Consider the following 22500-nt stretch of genomic DNA (forward strand, 5'->3'; position numbering starts at 1 on the left):
ACACGCACGCACACACACACGCACACACACACACACACACATTTAGCCTACTGGGATACTAGTGTGTATTAGGGGTGGGAAAAATATAATCGATTCTTCGATGCATCGCGATTCTCTCTAGAACGATTCCGTCTCGATGCAGATAAGATAATAAATCTGAATTATTGAACATTTTTAATTAAATTAGTTCGCCTGCTGCAGAGCGCTACAGAAAACTCTCCTTTCTGCCTGCGGGTTCTCTGCGCAGAGAACCGACTTTATCTAATATAAAATATTAGATAAGGTAATTCATCTGTTGATTATCTTTAATGATCAATCACACAAGTAGGAAGTGATTAGTAAACTCTGAGTAGCAAAATCAGGCATGGAAATGTACAAACAAAAATGTTTTGCATCCAGATGCATCGATAATCGTTTTATAATCGAATCGTTGCCCTCTGAATCGGAATCGAATCGAACCGCGAGGTGCCGAGAGATTCTACAGACGTATATGAATAAACAATCATGTGATGGACGTGAGATGAACCGTCCCAATAGCTCCCCATACCCTCGATTTGAGCCCTAACCCTAGATTTTGTGCGTTCTCGTGCAGGGGTAGGGTGTCCCCATTACTGTAGGGAGCTAAGGGGGGGGGGGGGGGGGGGTGCTATTTTGCCCTCATAATCAACCCTTCAAAACGTAGTGAGGTCCGATGCGGGCTTAAAACCAAGTGGAAGATTTACTGCTGAGGGGCACTCCAGACCAAGTGGAGGTTTTAAGGGGGGGGGGGGGGGGGGGCCGTCGGTGCGTACTCTGAGCGATGTGCTGCCGTAGGACGGCCTCCGGGCCGTGCTCGTGCTCCGCCGTGGCGGCGGCGCCCGTCAGGTGGTCCAGGTCGTCCAGCAGGACCACCGAGGGCTGCCTCCAGCGCGCCCGCTCCAACGTCTCCTCCAGGGACTGCCGCACGGTCTCGGCCCTTTTCCCTAGAAATAGAAAGTGCATAGCGTGTGGTTGTGTGGGTGTGTGTGTGTGTGTGTGTGTGTGTGTGTGTGTGTGTGTGTGTGTGTGTGTGTGTGTGTGTGTGTCTGTATGTGTGTGCCTACCTTTCAGCCTCTTGCAGTCAACCACCTCCACGTGTGTGTGTGTGTGTGTGTGTGTGTGTGTGTCTGTATGTGTGTGTGTGTGTGTGTGTGTGTGTGTGTGTGTGTGTGTCTGTCTGTGCATGTGCATGTGTGTCTGTCTGTGCATGTGCGTGGGCGTGCGTGCGTGCGTGCGTGCGTGCGTGCGTGCGCGTGCCTACCTTTCAGCCTCTTGCAGTCCACCACCTCCACGTGCGTGTCCAGCTCCTCCCCAGCCTTCCTGCACAGAGCTCTGGACAGGGAGCTCCTCCCACTGCCCTGGGGGGGGGGGGGGGGGGGGGGGGAGACAGGGCGGTTAGTGAGAGGCCTGGACGCCCTCCACCACCACCGGCGGCGGCGGTCACCCTGAGAGGTTCATGAGCAGCAGCAGCAGCAGCCAGCGTGACCCCTCCGCTCAACTACCTCAGCTGGACGTCTGGTACCGCCATCACTAAGAGCAACCAAGGGCCCATCAGCTAAATCACAACTCTTCTCTGTCTCGGGACCACAGCGGGGGAACGAGCTCCCTGCTGACGTCAGGGCCGCAGAGTCGCTCACCAGCTTCCGCAAACGACTCAAAACCAGAGTCAGAGTTCACCTAGACTCTACAGAGCCATTCAGTCCCTTATCTGTCTGTTGCACTATTGTTTGTTGTACGTCCTGGCACTTGAACGCACTTAATGCAGGTTGTATTCATTCACTGTACTTAATTGTGAAGCATGTACTTAATTGTGTTGTGCATGCATGTTGTGTAGCATGTACTTAGCTGTGTAGCATCTGCAGTAGCCTAGCCATCACTGTATACGGAGAATGAGGTTAGCCTGGCGATTGTTAGTACTTGGCACTTGGTTCTATGAACATCTTTACTGTACCGACGGTGATATATTGTTTCACTTCTTATGACAAATGTACTTATTGTAAGTCCCTTTGGATAAAAGCGTCTGCTAAATGCCCTGAACGTAAATGTAAATGTAAATGTAAATGTAAATGCAGTAGCGGGCTGCAGCCACTCTTGCTCAGTGAGTTCTACCGACATTTATGCAAATGTGTGGTGTGTCCATGCTAAAACGCACATGTGAAAACGCAAAACGCAAGTAGCGTTGTGGGCGGATCTCTGGCGCTGTTGAACCCGACGCAAATCTAAAATGGGTTGGTCTGAAGTAGCTTAATTTGGGCGTAACGTGCAATAAACCAATGAGAGTGCCATCTCCCCTCCCCTTTAAGAGCCAGGGCATTTGACTTGACGAGTTGATATTTTGACAACTTGACGCGTTTGCAGTCTCCGCTGAGACAGATGCATGACCACATGAATTTCAAACTTCAAATGGCTCAGTTTATGGCCAAATAATAGGCCTAATTCACACATGGAATAGCGTTTTTCTTCTCCAACTTCAGAAACGCTGAGTCGTCATGTAAATTTCGGCAAAGAGAACTTAACACATACATGATATGCGGACGCGGTCCTGTGGCCACAACTGTGGGTCTATTTAATGATATGCGGCAATACATTAATAAACATTGTTTGTTACCAGTATTGTATACATTATCGTTATCGACTTGTGTTCATAATATGCATGTGTCCCCCTGTTACTTTACATTGCCATGGACTGTATTATGCATTAAGTGTTTAGTTTGCGTGTGTTTAAACAGATGGGTGCACACATATCATTGAACTGCGTGCCAAACATCACCATTCATTCATTCTTTTAAACACTCACTCGCGGTAAAACTATGTTATCTCACGATCAAATACTCATCAATCCTAAAAGTTATGGGCTTGTACACGATGTCTGTGTCAAGAAAATATGTGTTTGCTGTACGGTGTTTGCAGATGCATTGATTTAAAAGTACAACTTCTTACCGCTGTATCAGCTGTTAATTTATAATAATTTAACCAACGTTATCATTTACGCTAAAACAAGATTTTGTTTTGGAAGGCTGGGATAAACTTTGCTCGAGTTTATTATTGTTATTATTATTATTATTATTATTATTATTATTATTATTATTATTATTATTATTTTATGGCATTAGCCTACTAAAGTGTTCATTCATGCAGCCCCTATGGAAAAAAAGATATTTCCATAATCCACACGCTATTTCTATGCAGTTTCACACATATGAACAATCTTTGACATCATAATATTTAAATCAGGCTAATCATTTGCATGTTTGTGCTGTGTATAGCCTACGTGTGTGTGTGTGTAAGCTTATGTTGCTTATGTTGCATAGCAACACCAACTGCGCTCTCCACTAGTGCATTTAGACCAGGTATTTGCCGGTCAGTGGCGCAATTGCTTTTTGGATCACTAAAATAGCACCAAGTATCATTTACGCCGGGACACGCCTCTCCAGGCGCAAGTGTAGTGACGCCTGCGGGGGAAAATCAGCTTTACGCCGGGCGCAAACTAGCAACGCGTGACATGCGTCGGGGTAGAAAGTCAATTGCACTGGGTGCAAGATAGGGCGCTATGTCTCTTCCAAGTACCGGGTTTATCTGAGCTCTGATCAGTCTGTTTGTCGACCAGAACACACACACACACACACATAGACGCAAGCACACACATGATCTTCCATACGGTGCTGAGAGTGACGGTCCAGGCTAAATGCCTCGTACGGGGGAAAGCTCACTAGGGCCAACGCAATGACGCTGCTTCGATGGGTAGATACATTTAACCCAGGAGTACGTTCATGGGAAATATGTTTTGTTTACTAAATACTAAACAGGAGAATCCTGGCCCCACTGAACGGAGGGTCTGCAGCGCTGCTGCAACCAGAGCAGAGCCATCTCCTGGTGTCCCCCTCCAGGAAGTTAAGACAGTTTCATGATCAACTCTTCCTTCGACATCCCTTTATTGAGTTGACTACAATGCGGTGGACGGTCGTCTACTCCGACACACTGTGGCGACCCGCCTCGGGGAGTGAACCCGCCGTACTTAAAACAGCACACGAACCGCTTTAGATGTTGAGCCACAACGGCACGTTTAATCAAACAATAAAAGTGTCTTTCTGTAAAAGAACAAAATGATAAACGGGTGGCACGGCCACAACGGCTGGACGCTCTCTGTTCACCCCAGGAGAGAGCGAGAGAGCCCTGAATGGATGTGGAAGCCTCTGCCTTTTGAGCAGGCTTCCTCAGGCGCTCTGCATCACGTTGATTGGGACGGGGGCGGGTTGCCACAACACGCACAGACAGACACAGCCGTTTAGGCTTTCCAAAATCCCGCTTTTTTTTAATCCAGCTTTTATAGCCCCTCTTACAAGTCATTATTTTCTTTATTAATTATTCAGGGCTTCCCTTCTCGTGTTTTGCTTTAATCTTTTGTTTGTAATGGTGGAAACAGCGCTCGGGGTGTCACTGTGGAATTTCTTTCATTTTCTTTTAATTTATTCTGTTGAAAAACTGGGACAAAGAACAGCAACAACAACAACATCAGCAGCAACAACAACAACAACTCCACAAAGAGAATCGCCGCGACTATTAATTGCGGCTTACCCGCGTTGCCGTGTATATTTGAACACAAACAGTTTACGGTACACACACACGCTCTGTATTATCGTCTCCCAAAGGCTCCCGCGAGGGACGTGAGCACGCACGCGTTCCCCAACGCAGACCAGGCAGACGGATAACATCCATCTTCTGAGGGAGAGGACTCTTATGATAGGTATCAGCAGTGTTGTTCAATGAACTAGTTCAAAAGAACTAGTTCATTGAACAAGTTCATTTCTCTATGAACTTTGAACTGAACGTAACGTATTTTTAACTAAAGAACTTGAACTTGAACTAGTTCAGATTTTGTGACGTTCTGAATTGACGCTTGGGTCCAGATGACGTGTTTATTAGATAGAGTTACTGCCTTAGTTGTGATGAATGAAACAGGTGTACAAATAATATCCACAACAATCTGAGATGGTAGTGATGGGCAGCGGGTAATGGAGAGGATTCATTTTAAAAGAGAAGCACAGAATACTCACTCCCACAGTTTTTCTTCGGTTTCTAAAAAAAAAACTGTTGAATGAACTGAAGATGAACCAGTTCAAAACTGAACCGGTGTGAAACTATGAACGTGAATTCATTCATTTTCCTTTGAACTAGTTCACGTGAAGTGTGAACCTGCACATGAACACACTGGGTATCACGTCCTCACGTTGGCCCCTACCTTGGCTCCGGTGATGAGCAGGGCCCCGCCCCGCAGGCCCCGTCCGGGGGCCCCCAGCTCCCGGGAGAGAGGGCTGCCCAGCAGGCTGTGGGACATGAACTGGAAGCCGGCCTCGCTCAGCTGCTCCGTCCCTCTGGAGGAACAACGGCCACAGCACAACAGCAAAGCAGGCAACGAAACAATAAACCATCGTATGGTGATAGACTTTTGATTAATGTCAATATAAAACATGTTCAATATATATATCGATAAGAGACTGGAGCACTGAATCTAGCAGCTGGGTTTGTTACACAAACACGGTTCCATACTTATTGACAATATTTGAGTGTTTTTCGTCGTTGTGTCGACATTGGAGTATTGATCAGTGAAGAACAGTGGAAGGTCGTATTAAGTGTTAAACAGAAGTGTTTAAATCCAGCGTGGTCATTCCTAGTCTTTTTAGGTCATTAAAATGATCAATAGTTATCGATATTGATCAATATGATCAAGTTATATCGTGATATGTCTTTCAGCCGTATCGCCGAGGCGATATGGGCACTCTCGGGGGGGGGGGGGGGGAGACAGGGGGGGGAGACGAGAGGGGAGATGGGGGGGGGGGAGACGAGGGGGGAGACGGGGGGGGGGGGGGGAGACGAGGGGGAAGATGGGGGGGAGACGAGAGGGGAGACGGGGGGGGCGGGGAGACGAGGGGGGAGACGGGGGGGGGGGGACAAGGGGGGAGACGGGTGGGGGAGACGGGGGGGGGGGAGACGAGAGGGGAGAAGGGGGGGGACAAGGGGAGACGGGGGGGAGACGGGGGGGGGGGGAGACGAGGGAGGGGGGGTTAACTCACCCGAGAGTACCCAGGAGGGGGAGCTCCGTGTACGGGCCGTCTGCCGCCGCCGCCTTCGCGGTGGCGTTGCCTGCGGCTGGCGGCTCTCGGTCGACCTAGAAGAACGGGATTAGGGACGGGGGGTTAAGGGCCGTTCAGAGAGCGCATTCTGGCCCACTGGCTCCTGGAGGGTTGGGCGTCGTCCAGGCTCCACCTCGGCGGTCGGCAGACCGGGGAGCGCAGCGGCGGCGCGGCGCGGCGGCGGCGGCGTCGTTGGGGAGGCGCTCTGGGCCGGGGGGGGGGAGGGGGGGGGGGGGGGGTGCAGAGTGCTGGAGCCTGTGCTACCTGTATCTCGGCCTTCTGGAGGACGGCCGGCGCCAACAGGAAGAGCTGGTCGGGGGGCTCGCTCTGCGCCGCTTCGGGCTGCAGCACGGTCAAAGCAAGCTCCAGTTTAGCTGCAGGAAAGGAAGAACAAAAAAAAAAAAAGTGGCGTTGGTGTCTGCGTGTTGGAACGGGTGGTTTGACCAGGAGGTCCTCCTGGTCCGCTGGAGGTGGATCTGCCTCTATGACCGCCGCCTCTAGGCCGGTGCTTTCATTATTCATTTCAAAAGGAGGGACCATAGTGGTTGGGGTTCGAATCCCAATGACACCCCCGGTCTGCCTGTAGGCATCCTTGAGCAAGATGCCCTAACCCGTACCGTCCCATAGATGACATGGTGAATGGTAATACGGAGCGCTTCACAGAGGTGACTGGTGTGGCAGAGGCCGGTTCGACCGCTCGCGGGTCTCGAACCTGCCACCTCTCCAACTACTACGACAACACTACCGCCACGGGAGTGACCACTGAGCTGAAAGCCCAGAGGCTTCTAACTCAGCGGCTGGAAGCGTTCTTAAGGCTAGGGGGGGGTGTGAGGGTTTACAAACGTACTACCGCCAGCTAGCACCAGGCTAGTTGGCGTCCGTTACACTAGGGCTGTCAACAAATATTCTAAATTTGAATATATATTCGAATAGTTTTTAAAAACCAGACATTCAAAGGTGAAAATGAATATTTGAATGTGGAAAAACACAACACACCCGCGACAGCTGTGTGGCGGCGGTCTGCGTTGCGAGTGGGCGACCAGAACGCTACGAGACAACAGACAAGAGGCGAGAGACAAGCGATGAGAGTCGGGACCTTAAACTGCTCGCACAAAACGCTTGATCAGCACTCAGCATTCGTTTATTGTTTTTCTTTATTTAAACCAGTATGCGCAGAGAGAGTGAGGGGGAGAGAGAGAGAGAGAGAGAGAGAGCGAGAAAGAGAGAGCGAGAGAGCGAGTGAGTGAGCGAGCGAGAGCGAGGTCTGCGGTCTTGGCCATTAGTTCATTTACTTATTTTTGTGTAGGTAATATGTTGTCAAATATGTTTAAACTTAAATAAACTACCTATACAAGTAGTTATGTCTCGTTGTATTAGTTTGTCCTGTTATTGACGTAATGCGCAAATATAGATATTCGAATAGTTTGAATATATGTGGGTTTTTTTTGAGGGAATATTCGTCATTTTTGAGCAATTTCGACAGCTCTAGTGTTGACTGTCATTCACACACCGACGGCGGAGTCGACCACGCGGGGCGACAGCCAGCGGGATCAGGGAGCAGTCAGGGTGAGGGCGTCTCGCTCAGGGACACCTCCACACTCACAGCTAGGAGGAGGAGGAGCCGGGGATCGAACCGGCGACCTTGCGGTTACCAGCCGACCCGCTCCGCCTCCTGAGCTGCTGCTGATGCCGCGCTGTAAGGCGCTTTTGATGAAAGTATCAACTAAACGCCTGAAGAGCAGACAACGTCCCTCACGGGCTCACGGCTCGCTGCCTCACTGCGTTACCGTTGGCTCCGTGCAGCAGGACCACGCTGGAGCGGGCGGTGAGGCGGGCTAGCGGCTCGTGGCTCTGAGAGTGCAGCCAATCGAGGAAGGCCGTCTGGATGGCCTCGTCGCTCTCCTCGGGCTGAACACAACAACAACAACAACAACAACAACAACAACAACAACGGGGAGGAGGTGAAGACAGCCGCCAGACAAACACCGCAACGCAATCAAACCCCGGGGGGGGGGAGGGGGGGGGGAGAGGGACAGCTTGCCCCCTCCGCTGCCTCGTGGCGGACTGTGAACTCGGTCCAGTGGCTCACCAGCGGCTCCAGAGGCTGCAGCCGGATGCCGGAGGCCACGGCGACCGTCGACTCCACCGGCTGAATTCGCACCGTGGAGTGGGGATCGATTTTCATGCTGGTTGCCAAGTGCTGCGTTATCTGCAGAGAAAAACCGACACAACACACACACACACACACACACACACACACACACACACACACACACACGCAACATTTCTGCGGTGCTAAGGCTGCTGATAAGCACTGAGCTGCAGGCCAAGGAGGGGGGGGGGGGGGAACTGGAATGAGCCGGATTATTGGGCAAACGACGGGGGACACTCACCCAGGCTCTTCCAGAATGGATCTCTCCATGGTTCTGATCATCCTGCAGCTCCTCCACATGGTGACACACCACGCGCACCACCGCCACCGCCACCTCCTTCCCTTCCTCCTCCTCCTCCTCCTCCTCCTGCTGCCGCCGCCGCCGCCGCCGCTGCTCCTTCGCCGACTCCTCCCCGCCCTTCGGCGCGCCTCCCGCGTTCTTCTTGGACTCGGCGGCCTTCTTGTTGGCTCCGTCCCGGGCCTCCTTGGGGGAGGGGACCTTGGACAGCAGGCCGTAGGTGACGGCCGACTGGGAGAAGACGGGGCAGCCGGCGTCGGCGGTCTCGTTCCAGGGGAACAGGTGGACCACGGCGGCGGCGCCGGGGTTGATGGTGCAGAGGGCGTCGGGGGGCCGGTGGCACACCCTGTGCAGCGAGGCGCCGAACAGCGCGGGGAGGTCCGGGGCGGAGGGCATCACGTCCTTCTTGGCGGGGTCGGTGGCGCCCGTGAAGAGGTAGCGCACGAGGCCGGTCAGGCCGGCGACGCCGCCGCCGCCGCCGCCGCCGCCCCACGGCCGGGTCCGCGCGGCGGAGGGCGGCGACGGAGCGCCGCGCTCATCCAGGGACCGTAGCGAGGGGCGCGGGGGTCCGGAGGAGGAGGAGGGGGCGGCGGCGGCGGCGGGGCGGCGGGGCGGAGGCGGGTCCCGGCCGGTTCCCGGCGGAGGAGGAGGACGGAGGAGGCCGCTGGTTCCCGGTCTGGTCTTCGGGGAGACGACAAGCTCGGAGAAGGGCTCCAGGCGGCCGTGGGCCACGGCGGGGTCGAGGGAGGCTGAGGGGAGGAGGGAGACCAGACGGGGGGTTTGGATTGTTGGGTAGCACTGACTGTGAGCCAGTGCACAATTAATTTTTTATGTATTTCAATTTTCTGTGCAGAATTTATTTAGGTTAAATGGCATTATCTGTACCGTATTCCAACTGGTACAATAAAACATTAATTGAGGAATATAACGTGCATTTTTTATTCAGTATATAAGCAATATTTTGCTGTACGTTAAAGACACCATGAGAAATGTATGTTCTCAGGAAAAAAGCCGCTTATCAGTTAATCGTTAATCGATCGATAAGGTCAATCAACTAACGATTAATGAATTAATCGATAATTTGCATCCCTAGTTTGGATCTTTAATAAAAAGGACCGCATCAAGCTGAAACGTTCTTTACAAAATGCCAAAGTCAGTAGGATTAGTTTGAGGGTATTGCAGTACTAGAAGCTGGCTTGAATTAAAGGTTTGTTTTCAGCTTATGGATTTATGGCAAGATTTATTTTTTAAAATAATTCATAAAGTTTATAAATGTACAAACAAACATCTCACGTGTAAACCCCAGGTGATGTTAAGAGTTGCCAGGCTGCCATTACTTTAACGGTCGAGTCAAAAAACCAGCGTGAGATAAAGTGAGAGAGAGTGTTCCGTTGAGTGACGCTGACCGATTCTGATGTAGACGGCGGTGCGCTGGTCCACCCACACTGGAAACACGGCGTCCTTGAACACAACTCTAATCTGGTCCAACAGCTGCTGCTCCAGGGCTGCGCTGTGAAGCTCCTACCAAGTGTCCGCCGGCATGAAGCAGCAATCATCAACACGCACGCACGCACGCACGCACGCACGCACGCACGCACGCACGCACGCACGCACGCACGCACGCACGCACGCACGCACGCACGCACACACACACACACACACACACACACACACACACACACACACACACACACACACACACACACACACACACACACACACACACACACACACACACAGTACATTGCCCTTTGAGATGTGGCAGGAGACTGCCTTGTTTTAATTGGCCTGGTTACTTAAAATGAGTTATTCACTTTGGTCAAATGCAATGAAAATAAGTGTATACATTTTTATTATTACTAAAAATATATAGAATCACACTCATTAATCTTTATCATTGATTAACTTGAGGAAACTGGTCCTCTACTTTTGTTATGCATCGGTCCACTGGACTGGGGGATGTTATCTATGGGCCCTTTGTTTGAAAGGCCCCAGACCATCGTCAGACCATCGTCAGACCATCGTCAGACCATCGTCAGACCATCGTCAGACCATCCTCAGACCATCGTCAGACCATCCTCAGACCATCCTCAGACCATCCTCAGACCATCCTCAGACCATCGTCAGACCATCGTCAGACCATCGTCCCAACTCACCAAGATCTCCCAGTCGTCGGAGGACAGAGGCTCCACAAACACCTGATGAACGGACGAGACCTGCTGACAGGGCCTCAGGAAGCCCTGGGGACCACAACACAGTCACCGTCAGCGCTGGGAATCTCTCAGCACCTCACCACTCGATTCAGACTCAGATTCACAGGTCAACGATTCGATTCTAAAACGATTATCGATGCAACAACTATTAACTATTTTATGTACATTTTCCATGCAGGATTTTCAAAAATATATATACATCTTTTGCGAGTTTGCTACTCAGAGTTTACTAATCACTTCCTACTTGTGTGATGATCATTAAAGACAATCAACAGATGAATTACCTTATCTAATATTTTTATATATCTATATTTTATCTATTTTATATTAGATAAGGTATTTATATCTAATATTTTATATTAGATAAAGTCGGTTCTATGCGCAGAGAGTTTTCTTTAGCGCTCTGCAGCAGGCGAACAAATTTAATTTAAAATATATATATATATATATATATATATGTTGTTGTTTTTTTATATTTGTTTTACGATTATTAATTTTTCTGCATCGAGACGGAATCGTTCTAGAGACAATCACTATGCATCGAAGAATCTATTATTTAATTTCCCCACCCCCTAGTCACGACACACACACACACACACACACACACACACACACACACACACACACACACACACACACACACACACAGTGTCCACTCCGCTGCAGAGTAGTAAGAGAAGCCCCTCCAACCTGCTCTCCCTCCCTCAGGCCCAGCTTCTCTCCCAGCCAGCGACACAGCTCCACCACGCGCTCCTCGGGCTCAGAGGAGAACCTACTCCTGGTCCAGCTGAGGAACACCGGAGCCCCATGGCCCCAGGACAGCTCCAGAGCCTGGTTCTACCGCACACAAACCAGGCCAGGGTGTTGATGTGTTACGGTGGGTAAATATGTGTGCGTGTGCCTGTGGGTGTGCGCACACACACACACACACACACACACACAGGTGTGTGAAAACATACGAAAACAACAAACACACACCAATAAATTGAAAGTCATTTGAAGTCATACTGGTGACGTACGGTTACTGTTTTATAGTTTGAAATAAAGCTGGTGGCCGGTTAATAGAATAGTGCGCAACTTTATTTTGCTTTTCTTACGTAATACTTTGTCGCCACCATGAGAATTAACAAGGACATTACAACAACATTGCACAATCGGGATCCTCGTTTTTATATCGTTATATATTTATAAATGTAATAACCTAAGCACCGTGCAAGACGTTCAGCTTGGGCTACTTTGATGTATTGCCTGACAGTGCATGGTATTGAAACAAATACATTGTTATTGCCAGTATAATGAGTCTAATCCAATAAATGCTTCCGATAAGAAGTATTTAGGGACCTTAATTTGCAATCACATTAAATGAAGGTTACTTCAGTGTATGGTGTGTGTGTGTGTGTGTATGGTGTGTGTATATAATATGCAAGTGTATATAATATGGAAGGATGTTTCGAGAACTTAAGTCAAACTGAAGTCTGGTACCATATAGTTTATATAGTATAGTACAAATTCAGTCATGAATGCAGATGACGAAATATAAAAGAAGTAGATAACAGTAGTACACGCAATGAATGTAACAAACCAGTTGATACCACAAACACCAGAAATATACGACAAGTACGCCAATAGTACTAACAGAGCCACCCTAGCAGTGGACTGGCAGGTCTACTCAGAAGTGGCCTGAGTCGGTTCGAGGCTACACAATCACACAACACATTACTCACCTCATGCAGGGACAGATGCGATATCACGTTCGGCGGGAGGTGAAGGAAGCAGTTTTTTGCGTTATTGAAAACTACCGTGACCGGCTGAATGCCTTGATTGATAAACATGATTTAAAATGACTCATAATCTATCATTTGAACGCTAGCTTGTTCCTAACTAATCGCCGATCGACGCGCTCTGTGTGCCAAAGTGAATCCAGGCGGACCGTTTTTCGCGAGTTTCAAAGTAAAAGCCTCTACTCGACGACGGACGAGCACAACCCTTATTTTGAAAGCAAACATTGCACGTCTTTCCCCAGACATGGCGGACCCTGTGCCGAAAGCAGACTGCTGGAGAACTCCTGAGGTCTACAAACACCACGAACAGAGGAAAGTTTGCATTTCTCGACCAAAATACCGAGATGGTAGGAAAGCTAAAGCGGTAAAGGTAAGGAAGCCGGCTTAATCTCAACATAGGAGTAAGAGGGAATAGAGCCTTATACCCTCACGGATATATGCAATCAAACCCAAAATCCCAACATCAAGAGAAATCCCCAATTAATTTAAACGTGCATGTCATTTACATTACAAATGTTTAAGAATACCAATACCACAAACGAGTGTCTTTGGCGTCCATTAAAAAAAAAAAAAAAACAGGCTTGGTCTGTATTGTGTGGTCAATAGCCAGTAGGGTCAACGACACTAGGACCAGTGTCGCAGTGTTCATTATATCTCCGGGCCAGGTGTACACCATCAACCTGGAGTCCCGCTACGTGATGCTGCAGGGCGTGCCGGCCATCGGGGTGATGGCCGAACTGGTCCAGCGCTGCGCCCTGTACGGGGCGATCGATGAGTACCGGCCGCTGGACGAGTACCCCGCCGAGGCGTTCACGGAGGTCTACCTCGTCAAGTTCCAGAAGCTCACCAGTGCGAGGTTAGAATGACGGTGTTTGTGGTTCACTGTAGCTGGACCCCACTTGCTTTTGACATCCAGACCACATGAATGCTGCTGCTAGAGTTCTAACAAAGAACATATTACACCAATTCTTAAATCGTTACATTGGCTACATGTTGTTACGTTACATGTCGTTACGTTACATGTCGCTCTGAGAATCTCTACATGGTTTAGGGCCAAAGTATTTAACTGATATGCTTCCACTACTTAAGCCTTCTAGGCCGCTAGATCCTCCTCCACCAATCTGTTAATTGTACCCAGAGTCAACACGAAACACGGGGAAGCAGGATTTAGTTACTATGCAACAAATAGCTGGAATAAACTCTGACACTCTAACTCTGACACAAGACTTTTATGTTTGCTTTAGCTTTCTGCTAAATCTTAAAATCTACAATGCTTCTATCTATTTTTTATTTTATTACTAACTTTGCCTTTATTTTCTCACTTTCTAAAATGCTTTTTTTTTTTTTACTTTGCCTTTCTAAAATGTTTCTAAAATGTTTTTTTTTTTTTTTTAACTTTGCCTTTATTCTCTATCTATTTTACTTTTTACTTATCTATTATTTTTCTTTCATTGTATGACAATGTTTATATGTGAAGCACTTTTGAGTCTGCCTTGTGTATGAAAAGTGCTATATAAATAAAGTTGCCTTGCCTTGAATGGTTCTAAAGGAGAACCTGTTGTTGTTGATGTTGTTGTTGTTGTTGATGTTGTTTCAGGGCTGCCAAGCGGCACCTAGATGAGAAGAGCTTCTACGGGGGGGTGCTCCACGTGTGTTACGTTCCCGAGTATGAGACGGTGGACGACACCCGGCTGAAGCTACAGGACCGGCGGCGATACGTCACCAGGACCTGCCAGCACATCGGTGTGTAGCGCCTCAATACGGGAGTCATTTAGTATCAAACCGCTGGGAACTGGTGAATAAACGTGTTATACCAACGTAAGAGAGTATAAACGTTCAATAGCATTCTATGTGTACTATGTACTAGGGGTGTAACGATACACTAAAGTCACGGTTCGGTACGTACCTCGGTTTTTTAAGTCACGGTTCGGTATGTTTTTCGATACAGCAGTTTTTTATTATTTTATTTTTCTTAAACGATTTGATTTTGGATTTGATTTATTAAATAGTATCAAACAAATGCCTTACACACAAATGAAAAGACATCAAATACAACTTGAGGATAAAAGCACAATCAAGTCCAGGACTTATTCCCATCGTGGTCCCTCGTCCACACAACGTCAGGACGAGACGTCCCTCTCTCGGTACGTACCGAAATGAAACGCGCATCAAACCGTTCCGACCCGTACCGAAAAACTTCGGAACGAATGAGTGCATGGTTACACCCCTACCATGTGTTATGTACACTACAGTGAAATAAAACAAAAGAAACGTGGCGGGTCTTTGCCGTTTCATCGTTTCATAGCCAGAGAACGGGAGCAGGCGGAAGAGGACGCCACGGTGAAGGACCCCAAACCGCCCCACCCCGCCGCCCAATCAGAGAGGACCAGCGGATCAGCTGACGGAAAACGTCCTGCTGCTGCTGCTGCTGCGGTCGACGCCCCGCCCCCACCCAGCCCCGGCCAACACCCGGCCTTCCCCTCGCTGCCGTTCCCCCCTCAGGAACGCCGCCGGCGGTACGGACGCCACGCAGCCGGCGCCGGGCCGTCGGAGGACAGGATGGGGTCGCTACACAACGCGTACCCTGACCCCGCGCCGCCGCCGCCGCCGCCGCCGCTGCCACCGCCGGGTACCAGCACGGTACCCCTCCACCGTCCGGACACGGAGACGCGGGGGGCTCCGCCCGGGTCAGGCTCCGCGGTGGCGTTTGTGCCGAGGACCGCGCAGCACTTGGAGCGCAACAGGAAGCGTAAGCCGCCGCCGCCGCCGCCGCCGGAGCCCCGCGACCCGCTGTTGTTGTCGTACGACGTGGCGGGGGAGAACGCTCCTCCTCCTCTGGTTGGTCCGCGGCTCCCCGAGGACCCGCCCCCCCGACTGGACATGGAGGACGAATCGCTGAACACGACGGTCCACCAGATCAGGAACACGCTGAAGCGGGTAGGGCGCTCCGGGGATGGGTGGTGTTGTTGTTGCTGTTGATTGAATGTTTGATTGAATGATGTTCATTCAGTTAAGGACTATCGGGGCGCCCTGGTGCCTCACCGGGTAGAGTGCGTACCCGGCGTACCCCGTCAGTTATCAGGCATGGGCAAAATTATTATTTTCCCGGGAATCAGTTCTTTCAGTTCCCTTCACTGTCACAAATCGTTTGTTCAGTTCGTTAAGTCATATGGTGAGTTACGTCATTTGGCAGGGAATCTCAGGTGTCTGGCCTCACCGCTTTGCTTATAAATATGAGGTAGGCCCGCAAACGGAGCCTTTAAAACCACCAGAAGGTCTCAGACGGTGACGGTGCTCGGAAAACCGCTAATTTCTGTAGCATTAGCCTACGACGCCACTGGAGCATCACACGTGTGTGGTTTTAAGAAGAACAGTCTCAAGCTGCCTCAACCACCATGAGAACGTTTTAGACTCAATCAATATGAAGTCGAGGGGAGACGAAGCTCTGTTCCTTTGTGTCTTTTATTTACATTACCATATTTTTGTTTTATGTTTAAAAAAAAAAAGAAGAAAAAAAAGAATCAGTTCTCTTGTTTTGGGAATCAGTTCTCGTCGTTGCCCTTCGGGATTCGTTCGTTCTGACCGAATCGTTTAGCGAATCAGCCCATGCCTATCAGTTATGGTTCCACGTAACGCAGCGCAACGCCCACACAGACGCTTCGACGCAGTCCCGAACCTGTCCTGGTTCTGCGTCGGGTTCAGGTGAGCGGACCAATCACAGCCCCTTGCGGCTACGTCGCCTCGACGGAAGCCAAGGTTACAAATTTTTGGAGAGGCGCACGTCCGGCCCCCTGTGGTGGACGCAAGGAGGGTCCGCAAGGACGTGAGGGGTCCGTGACCCCCCCTTGCGTTGCGTGAAAGTGGGACCATAATGAGCCCTGTCCTGACCGCAGGTTCGATTCCTGCCCGTGGTCCTTTGCGGCATGTCTCTCTCCCGTACCTTCCTGTCTCTGAGAGAGAAAAAGGCGTTCAAAAAAATGCTATAGACTATTAATAATAATAACTATTACTATAATTATAATAGAAGTATTATTTTGTTTCTACTTAGGTGGACTCAGTTCCTGCAAACAAACCAACCAAGGAGAAGAAGACTAAACCTCGCCGTAGGATTTGAGACCTTCTGTGGTGTTTGACGGAGACCTTTATCGCCCATCCAGACTATTTCTGCATTTATCTTTACACTTTCTCTAAGAGAAAATATGAACACATTTTTGGAATATATTTTTATTAAAAACAAAAAAAAAAAAATCACAGTCCCGAATTCAAATTCTTCAGCGTTCCGACGGATCCTGGAAGGTTTGCTGCTCAAACACCAGAATACTCTGAAAACAAGAGAGGTTTGAGGATTAGGTCAAACAGGATGTCTCATCTCAGGAGATGAGATCCAAACGCGTCGGCTCTATGTGATGGACACCTTGGCGTCAGGCAGACACGTTCCGAAGGCTTCCAGTAGGAGGTTCTCTTCTCTCACTGCCGTCTCAAAGTCCATGAAAGAGAGTCTGCCGTCGTGGTCCTGGTCCTGTGGACAGGAGAAATCAATTAAAAAAAAAAAAATGTATTGCGAATTTTGTGAAAGTTAAACCTGCGAGTTAATTGAGAACGCCCCCTTCATACACAAAGGTCGTTCAGATCACCTGACGCGTGCGGAATCACATTAAAAGACTCTGGAAGGTTCAGTCGACGGAGTGAGCGATCGAAAATGAGAATAATTCGATTAGACCGATTTGATTTTTTTCTATTTATGACAACGATGAATGAGCGTGGCCAATCCGCAATCCTTTGAATCCCGAGCCAAGTTCCCAGCGGAGCTCAGGCCTACCATCTTCTTGACCGTGATCTCCACCAGGTCCTTGATGCCCTCGTCGGGGTCTTCCTCCGTCACCGGTCTGATCAGACTGTTCTTCAACATGTGGAACATCTCCTCTCGGGAGATGAAGCCGTCGCCGTTCAGGTCGTACACGGCGAAGCAGTCTGGTGGTCAGAGAGACAAAACAACTATCAGGCTATCGGGGTTGTTGACTCGTTTCTTGTCATCCTTAAAACAAAGCATGCCTGTAGTATATATTACATTTGATTTTTTCGGCCAAGGTCCCACGAAGGAAGACGGACAGTCCCTCGGTCCACTCTCTGATGCTGACGAAGCTGTCGTTGTCCTTATCAAACGCCCGAAAAACTGAAATAAACAACGTTCGATCCATCTCACTCACGTTATCTCTGAACACAAAGGTTCGCATTTCATTGGCGTTATTACTATTGTTGCTGTTACTATTAGTGAAGGACACTTTTAATTGTCTTTAATTGTCATAATATCCTTTGTGGCGCGTTCGCACCAAAAGCGACGGGGCGGCGCGACTCCGCATACGAAGTCACTTCGTATGCGGAGTCGCGTCGCCCCGTCGCTTCTGGTGTGAACGCGGCTTTATGTCCCGATCTGGCAACACCGGTCCTCCTACCCCCGTCCATGAGCATGTCGTCCGTCATCCCGAAGGTGTTGTGCAGGACGCTCCTGAAGCGGCCTCTGTCCAGGCCGTGCACGGCGCGCCCCGACGCCGCCGCGTCCCCCACCAGCCCGTTGAAGAGCCGGATCAGGCACTCCGCCTCGGCTCTACTGACTGCGTGAATCAATGAACACGTGCTCGTGTGAAAGCGTGATATAATATAAAGCCGTGTTTGTTCACACCAAAAGCGACAGGGCGGCGCGACTTCATACAAAAGTCAACGTATAAGACGCGTTCCAGGCGCCTGCCGCCTGGAACGCGCCATAACTGTGTGTTCACACCGCACTTCGCCCCGCGACACGTTTCAATGTTAAGTGAACGTAGAGACGCGTATAGTGTTGTGTTCACACCGCACTTCGCCCCGCGACACGTTTCAATGTTAAGTGAACGTGGAGACGCGAATCGGGCGAATTTTTTTTTCGCCGATACGCGCGACAAGATTTGATTGACAGCGCGAAATTTTTCCTCGTGAACGGCGAGCGCGTTCACGTGGATTCGCGCCGCGAATAATTCGCCCCGCGAATAAAGTTAAAATATTTCAACTTCTTCGCGGCATTCGCGTTGAAACAGCCAATCAGCGTTCACTCCCTGTGGGTAACGTGGGTGAAGTAACGTAAAACAGCCAATCAGCGTTCACTCCCTGGGTGACGTCACGTAACAGCCAATCAGTTCACTCCCTGGGTGAAGTAACGTAAAACAGCCAATCACCGTTCAACCGTTCAGTGAACCGCAGCTTGGAGGAGAAAGTGATTGTTTGCGACTCCCGCTCTATATCTACATATAATATATAAATATCTATATCATATAATATATACGATATATATAATATCACGGCACAAAGCGGTGTGCGCCTCCGGATTATATTATTAACCCATAAACGACGGGCTCTCCCTCTTCCACAACAGGTACAGACACACATCTCGGCCATGGTTGATGAGAATGGCATGAATGACCGTTGTCAGGCAAAAAAAAAATTCGCCCCGCGAATGCACACAAAAATGCACAGCGACAGATTATGATTTGTCGCGCGGCAACATTCGCCTATTCGCGCGAATAGGCGAAATGGGACAAAGTGCGGTGTGAACACACAGTAGGGCGACACTTTTTGTCGCCGGGACCCGCGACAAGATTTGATTGACGGGGCGACAGTTTTCCCCAAGACGGGCGGGCGCGTTCACGTGGATTTTGTCGCGCAAATGAGCGACAGATGTCGCAGAAGTTGAAATATTTCAACTTTTCCGCGGCATTCGCGTTGAAACAGCCAATCAGCGTTCACTGCCTGTGGGTAACGTGGGTGAAGTAACGTAAAACAGCCAATCAGCGTTCACTCCCTGGGTGACGTCAAGTAACAGCCAATCAGTTCACTCCCTGGGTGAAGTAACGTAAAACAGCCAATCACCGTTCAACCGTTCAGTGAACCGCAGCTTGGAGGAGAAAGTGATTGTTGCCGTTTGTGACTCCCGGAGCGCTATATCTATATATAATATATAAATATCTATATAATATAATATATACGATATATATAATATCATGGCACAAAGCGGTGTGCGCCTCCGGATTATATTATTAACCCATAAACGACGGGCATTCCGACGTCTCTCCCTCTTCCACAACAGGTACAGACACACATCTCGGCCATGGTTGATGAGAATGAATTGGCATGAATGACCGTTGGCAGGCAAAACGCTCCGCGACAAAATTCGCCCCGCGACACGTTAAGTGCACACAAATAAGCACACATTAAGCACAGCGACAGATTTCGCTGTGTCGCGCTACAACATTTGCTGTGTCGCGCTACACGGCGACATTTGTGTCTTTTGGTGTGAACGCACAGTAAAGGTTATTATGACAATTTACTTTTTCCACGCTTTTGGTGTGAACGCGCTTTTAAAGAAGTAACGTAAACAGTAGCAGATTGGCCCCTTTAGCGTAATAACGGACGGCTCACTAAAGTCCAGACCTTTGTCGACATGCTTGTTAAATTAAATTAATGAACAAATTAAATTACCTCCCCCCCCGGTACTTACAGTGCTTGACTTGTCTGGATATCGTTTCTGCAAGATTCTGTATTTGTTTTCTATTCAGAGAAGACATTTCTGCGGCGGAGCGCAAGCGCGCACACATGTGCTGTTGACAACATGCCGCGTCTCCACAGCAACCGGGTCTACACCCGTGTTGCCAGATTGGGCGGGAAATCTAGATCGGCCCAATCTGGCAACAGTGTCTACACCCCGCCTTCCCCTGGTGTGGTTGTTGGTTCAAGGCCCGTTGGATGTGTGAGTCAATAAAGTACCTGTTTCTGCAGAGCTCTACGGTGAATCTTTGCATATTTGATGCGATAAGATCGTCCAAATCCCTCGTTATGATCGTCAAACAATGCTATTATATATACACACTACAAATACTACTATTATACCAGTGATAATGTTATTAGACTGGGTATTGATGCGTAGGCTATACTTATTCTTAAATAGACAACAGCTAAATATTTAAAGGTGACATATTATACCACCGGGTAGCAACTTCTAATAATGCATCCATTATCTTCAATCTACATCTAAATGTACATTTAAAAGGTGACACATAGTATTGTACCAGGTGTGCGTGTGATTACGGCCGTTACGAGCCGTTTTGAAAATCTGCCTCTTCTGACATCACGAGTGGGCGTGTCCACCTGGATGTGTGACGGAAAGGTGAGCAGCGTTCGCTACAGTGATAGATACAGGTAGATCAGTCTACCAGCCTACACTGGGTCGGCTGGTAGGCTGATCTACCCAGCGTAGGTATAACATGTCACCTTGAAATGTACACTTAGATGTAGAATGAAGATAACGGATGCATCGTTAGAAGTTGAAGAAGACTCAAGAACGAAGAGTTTGTTTATTCTGGTTCTGCAAGTGGTCAGCCGTTATTACGCCAACAAACGCAGGGAACGACATGAACGGTGGCTGAGGAGAACACAACGCCGCCGCACGGAAAAACGACTAGAGACAAAACACTGCAGGGCCCCGTCGGCGAGATGGAAAAGATGCGAGACGAATCGGCCAAGGAGTGTGCCCGCGATTATTAGCGTTTATTGGCGTAATAATTACGGCTGACCATTTGTAGAACCAGAATAAACAAACTCTTCATTCTTGAGTCTTCTAAACTTCTGATAATGCATCCGTTATCTTCATTCTACACCCAAGTGTGAACCCTGAGGTCTGTAGGACCGCCACCCAGCTGACCGCCGACGGTGGCGTACGTGACCGCAGTAGGATAATCCTCAGATGGTTGTGAAACCAGTGCTGAGCTTCAGCCTAGAGCAGGCTCAGACATATTTACATACAATCACATGCATCCACGTGCACGCACACGCGCGCACACACACACACACACACACACACGCGCACATACTTTACCTGATTAACCCAGCTTGAACATAATCAAATAATTATATCTTCAGGGTCGGTTAGACAGTAAACATTCCCAATGGCTGCGCACACATGCAGCTTTCCAAACAGGTTTTCTGAAGGCGTAATATTTATTTACTAATGTACAGAAATAGGCTCATCAGCAAGGAATTCCTACTAGAAGCCCTTGACAGGTCAATGCACACATTTGCCAGCACATGAAATGCCAGCGAAAGACCAAGCTTAGTTACGTAATTAGTTTACTGTAAATACTCAACTAATGCCCATTAGTATATCTTAGTTAGAAAAAACAGGCGCGGAAAAATACCCTGAAATGCAGAGGCCCTTGAGCTACTTTGAGTTAGTGTTTGTGTTTTAAGAGAGTCAATTGTTCTGTAGTAATATGTTTGTTCTTATTGGGAGTGAGGCGTCAATCCACGTCTGGGGGTTTTCAATCATCGAGTCCCAGACGGCAATCTCCTCTTTTGTCGAGTCCATCCAGGCCACGTCGTCACCGTAGCTCTGACCTGAGATATGTACGCACCACACACACACACACACGTTTGTTTCATAAGTTCATCAATAATGTCTCATCGTATCCCAATAATGTTTATCTGTGTGTGTGTGTGTGTGTGTGTGTGTGAGAGTGAGTGAGTGAGTGAGTGAGTGAGTGAGTGAGTGAGTGAGTGAGCGAGCAAACAAACAAACAAACAAACAAACACAATCTCTGGAGCCAAAGTGTTACTCATTCTCATTCTCACAATCCAGGTGAGAGGTCACATGCTAGCCCTCCCCCATCCCCCCACCCCCCCTCACCCCCACCCCCCCCTCACCTCACCTGTCACCTCTTCTGATTGGCTCATCAGATTCTAGTCTGTTTCTATTTGACTCCCATTCTCATCAGACCATCCTCATGTCATCCCCGCCGCTGCCCCCCCTGGCGCCGGCGCCCCCCCCCCGCCTGCTAGCCCCCACCCCCCCCCACCCCCCCTCACCCCCCCCCCTCCTCCTCACCTC

General features: G+C 49.3%; 4 protein-coding genes across 4 annotated transcripts in view; 1 reads left to right on the top strand and 3 right to left on the bottom strand.

The window, feature by feature from the left end:
* pex1 (peroxisomal biogenesis factor 1) overlaps positions 1 to 12697 on the bottom strand; it is a gene marked incomplete at its 3' end in the record, with an annotated part of 30194 nt that extends 17497 nt beyond the window's left edge. The window contains 12 exon segments of the mRNA XM_084484787.1: positions 792 to 962; positions 1280 to 1376; positions 5258 to 5390; positions 6090 to 6184; positions 6414 to 6523; positions 7937 to 8057; positions 8239 to 8358; positions 8543 to 9348; positions 10006 to 10120; positions 10756 to 10839; positions 11503 to 11649; positions 12537 to 12697. Coding sequence (XP_084340913.1) covers positions 792 to 962; positions 1280 to 1376; positions 5258 to 5390; positions 6090 to 6184; positions 6414 to 6523; positions 7937 to 8057; positions 8239 to 8358; positions 8543 to 9348; positions 10006 to 10120; positions 10756 to 10839; positions 11503 to 11649; positions 12537 to 12644 — 2107 coding nt within the window.
* Positions 12698 to 12837: 140 nt separating this feature from the next.
* On the top strand, positions 12838 to 16784 carry rbm48 (RNA binding motif protein 48; the record flags this gene model as incomplete). Its single annotated transcript, XM_084484364.1, has 5 exons — positions 12838 to 12963; positions 13259 to 13449; positions 14191 to 14336; positions 14899 to 15530; positions 16642 to 16784. The coding sequence occupies 5 exons, from the start codon at positions 12838 to 12840 to the stop codon at positions 16705 to 16707; spliced, it is 1161 nt and encodes a 386-aa protein (XP_084340490.1). The 3' UTR covers positions 16708 to 16784.
* An 80-nt stretch (positions 16785 to 16864) lies between these two features.
* On the bottom strand, positions 16865 to 20185 carry clxn (calaxin; the record flags this gene model as incomplete). The annotated part of the gene is made up of 6 exons (XM_084484488.1): positions 16865 to 16915; positions 17008 to 17112; positions 17413 to 17564; positions 17662 to 17766; positions 18047 to 18205; positions 20119 to 20185. 6 exons carry the CDS (start codon positions 20183 to 20185, stop codon positions 16865 to 16867), a joined length of 639 nt encoding a protein of 212 aa, XP_084340614.1.
* A 1449-nt stretch (positions 20186 to 21634) lies between these two features.
* The window catches only part of sytl1 (synaptotagmin-like 1), a 13994-nt gene continuing 13128 nt past the window's right edge, over positions 21635 to 22500 (bottom strand). The window contains exon 18 of the mRNA XM_084484788.1: positions 21635 to 22010. Coding sequence (XP_084340914.1) covers positions 21868 to 22010 — 143 coding nt within the window. The 3' untranslated portion in view covers positions 21635 to 21867. The remainder of the gene's footprint in view (positions 22011 to 22500) is intronic.

Source organism: Micromesistius poutassou (assembly GCF_964030765.1).
Source record: "Micromesistius poutassou genome assembly, chromosome: 20".
Lineage (NCBI taxonomy): Eukaryota > Metazoa > Chordata > Actinopteri > Gadiformes > Gadidae > Micromesistius > Micromesistius poutassou.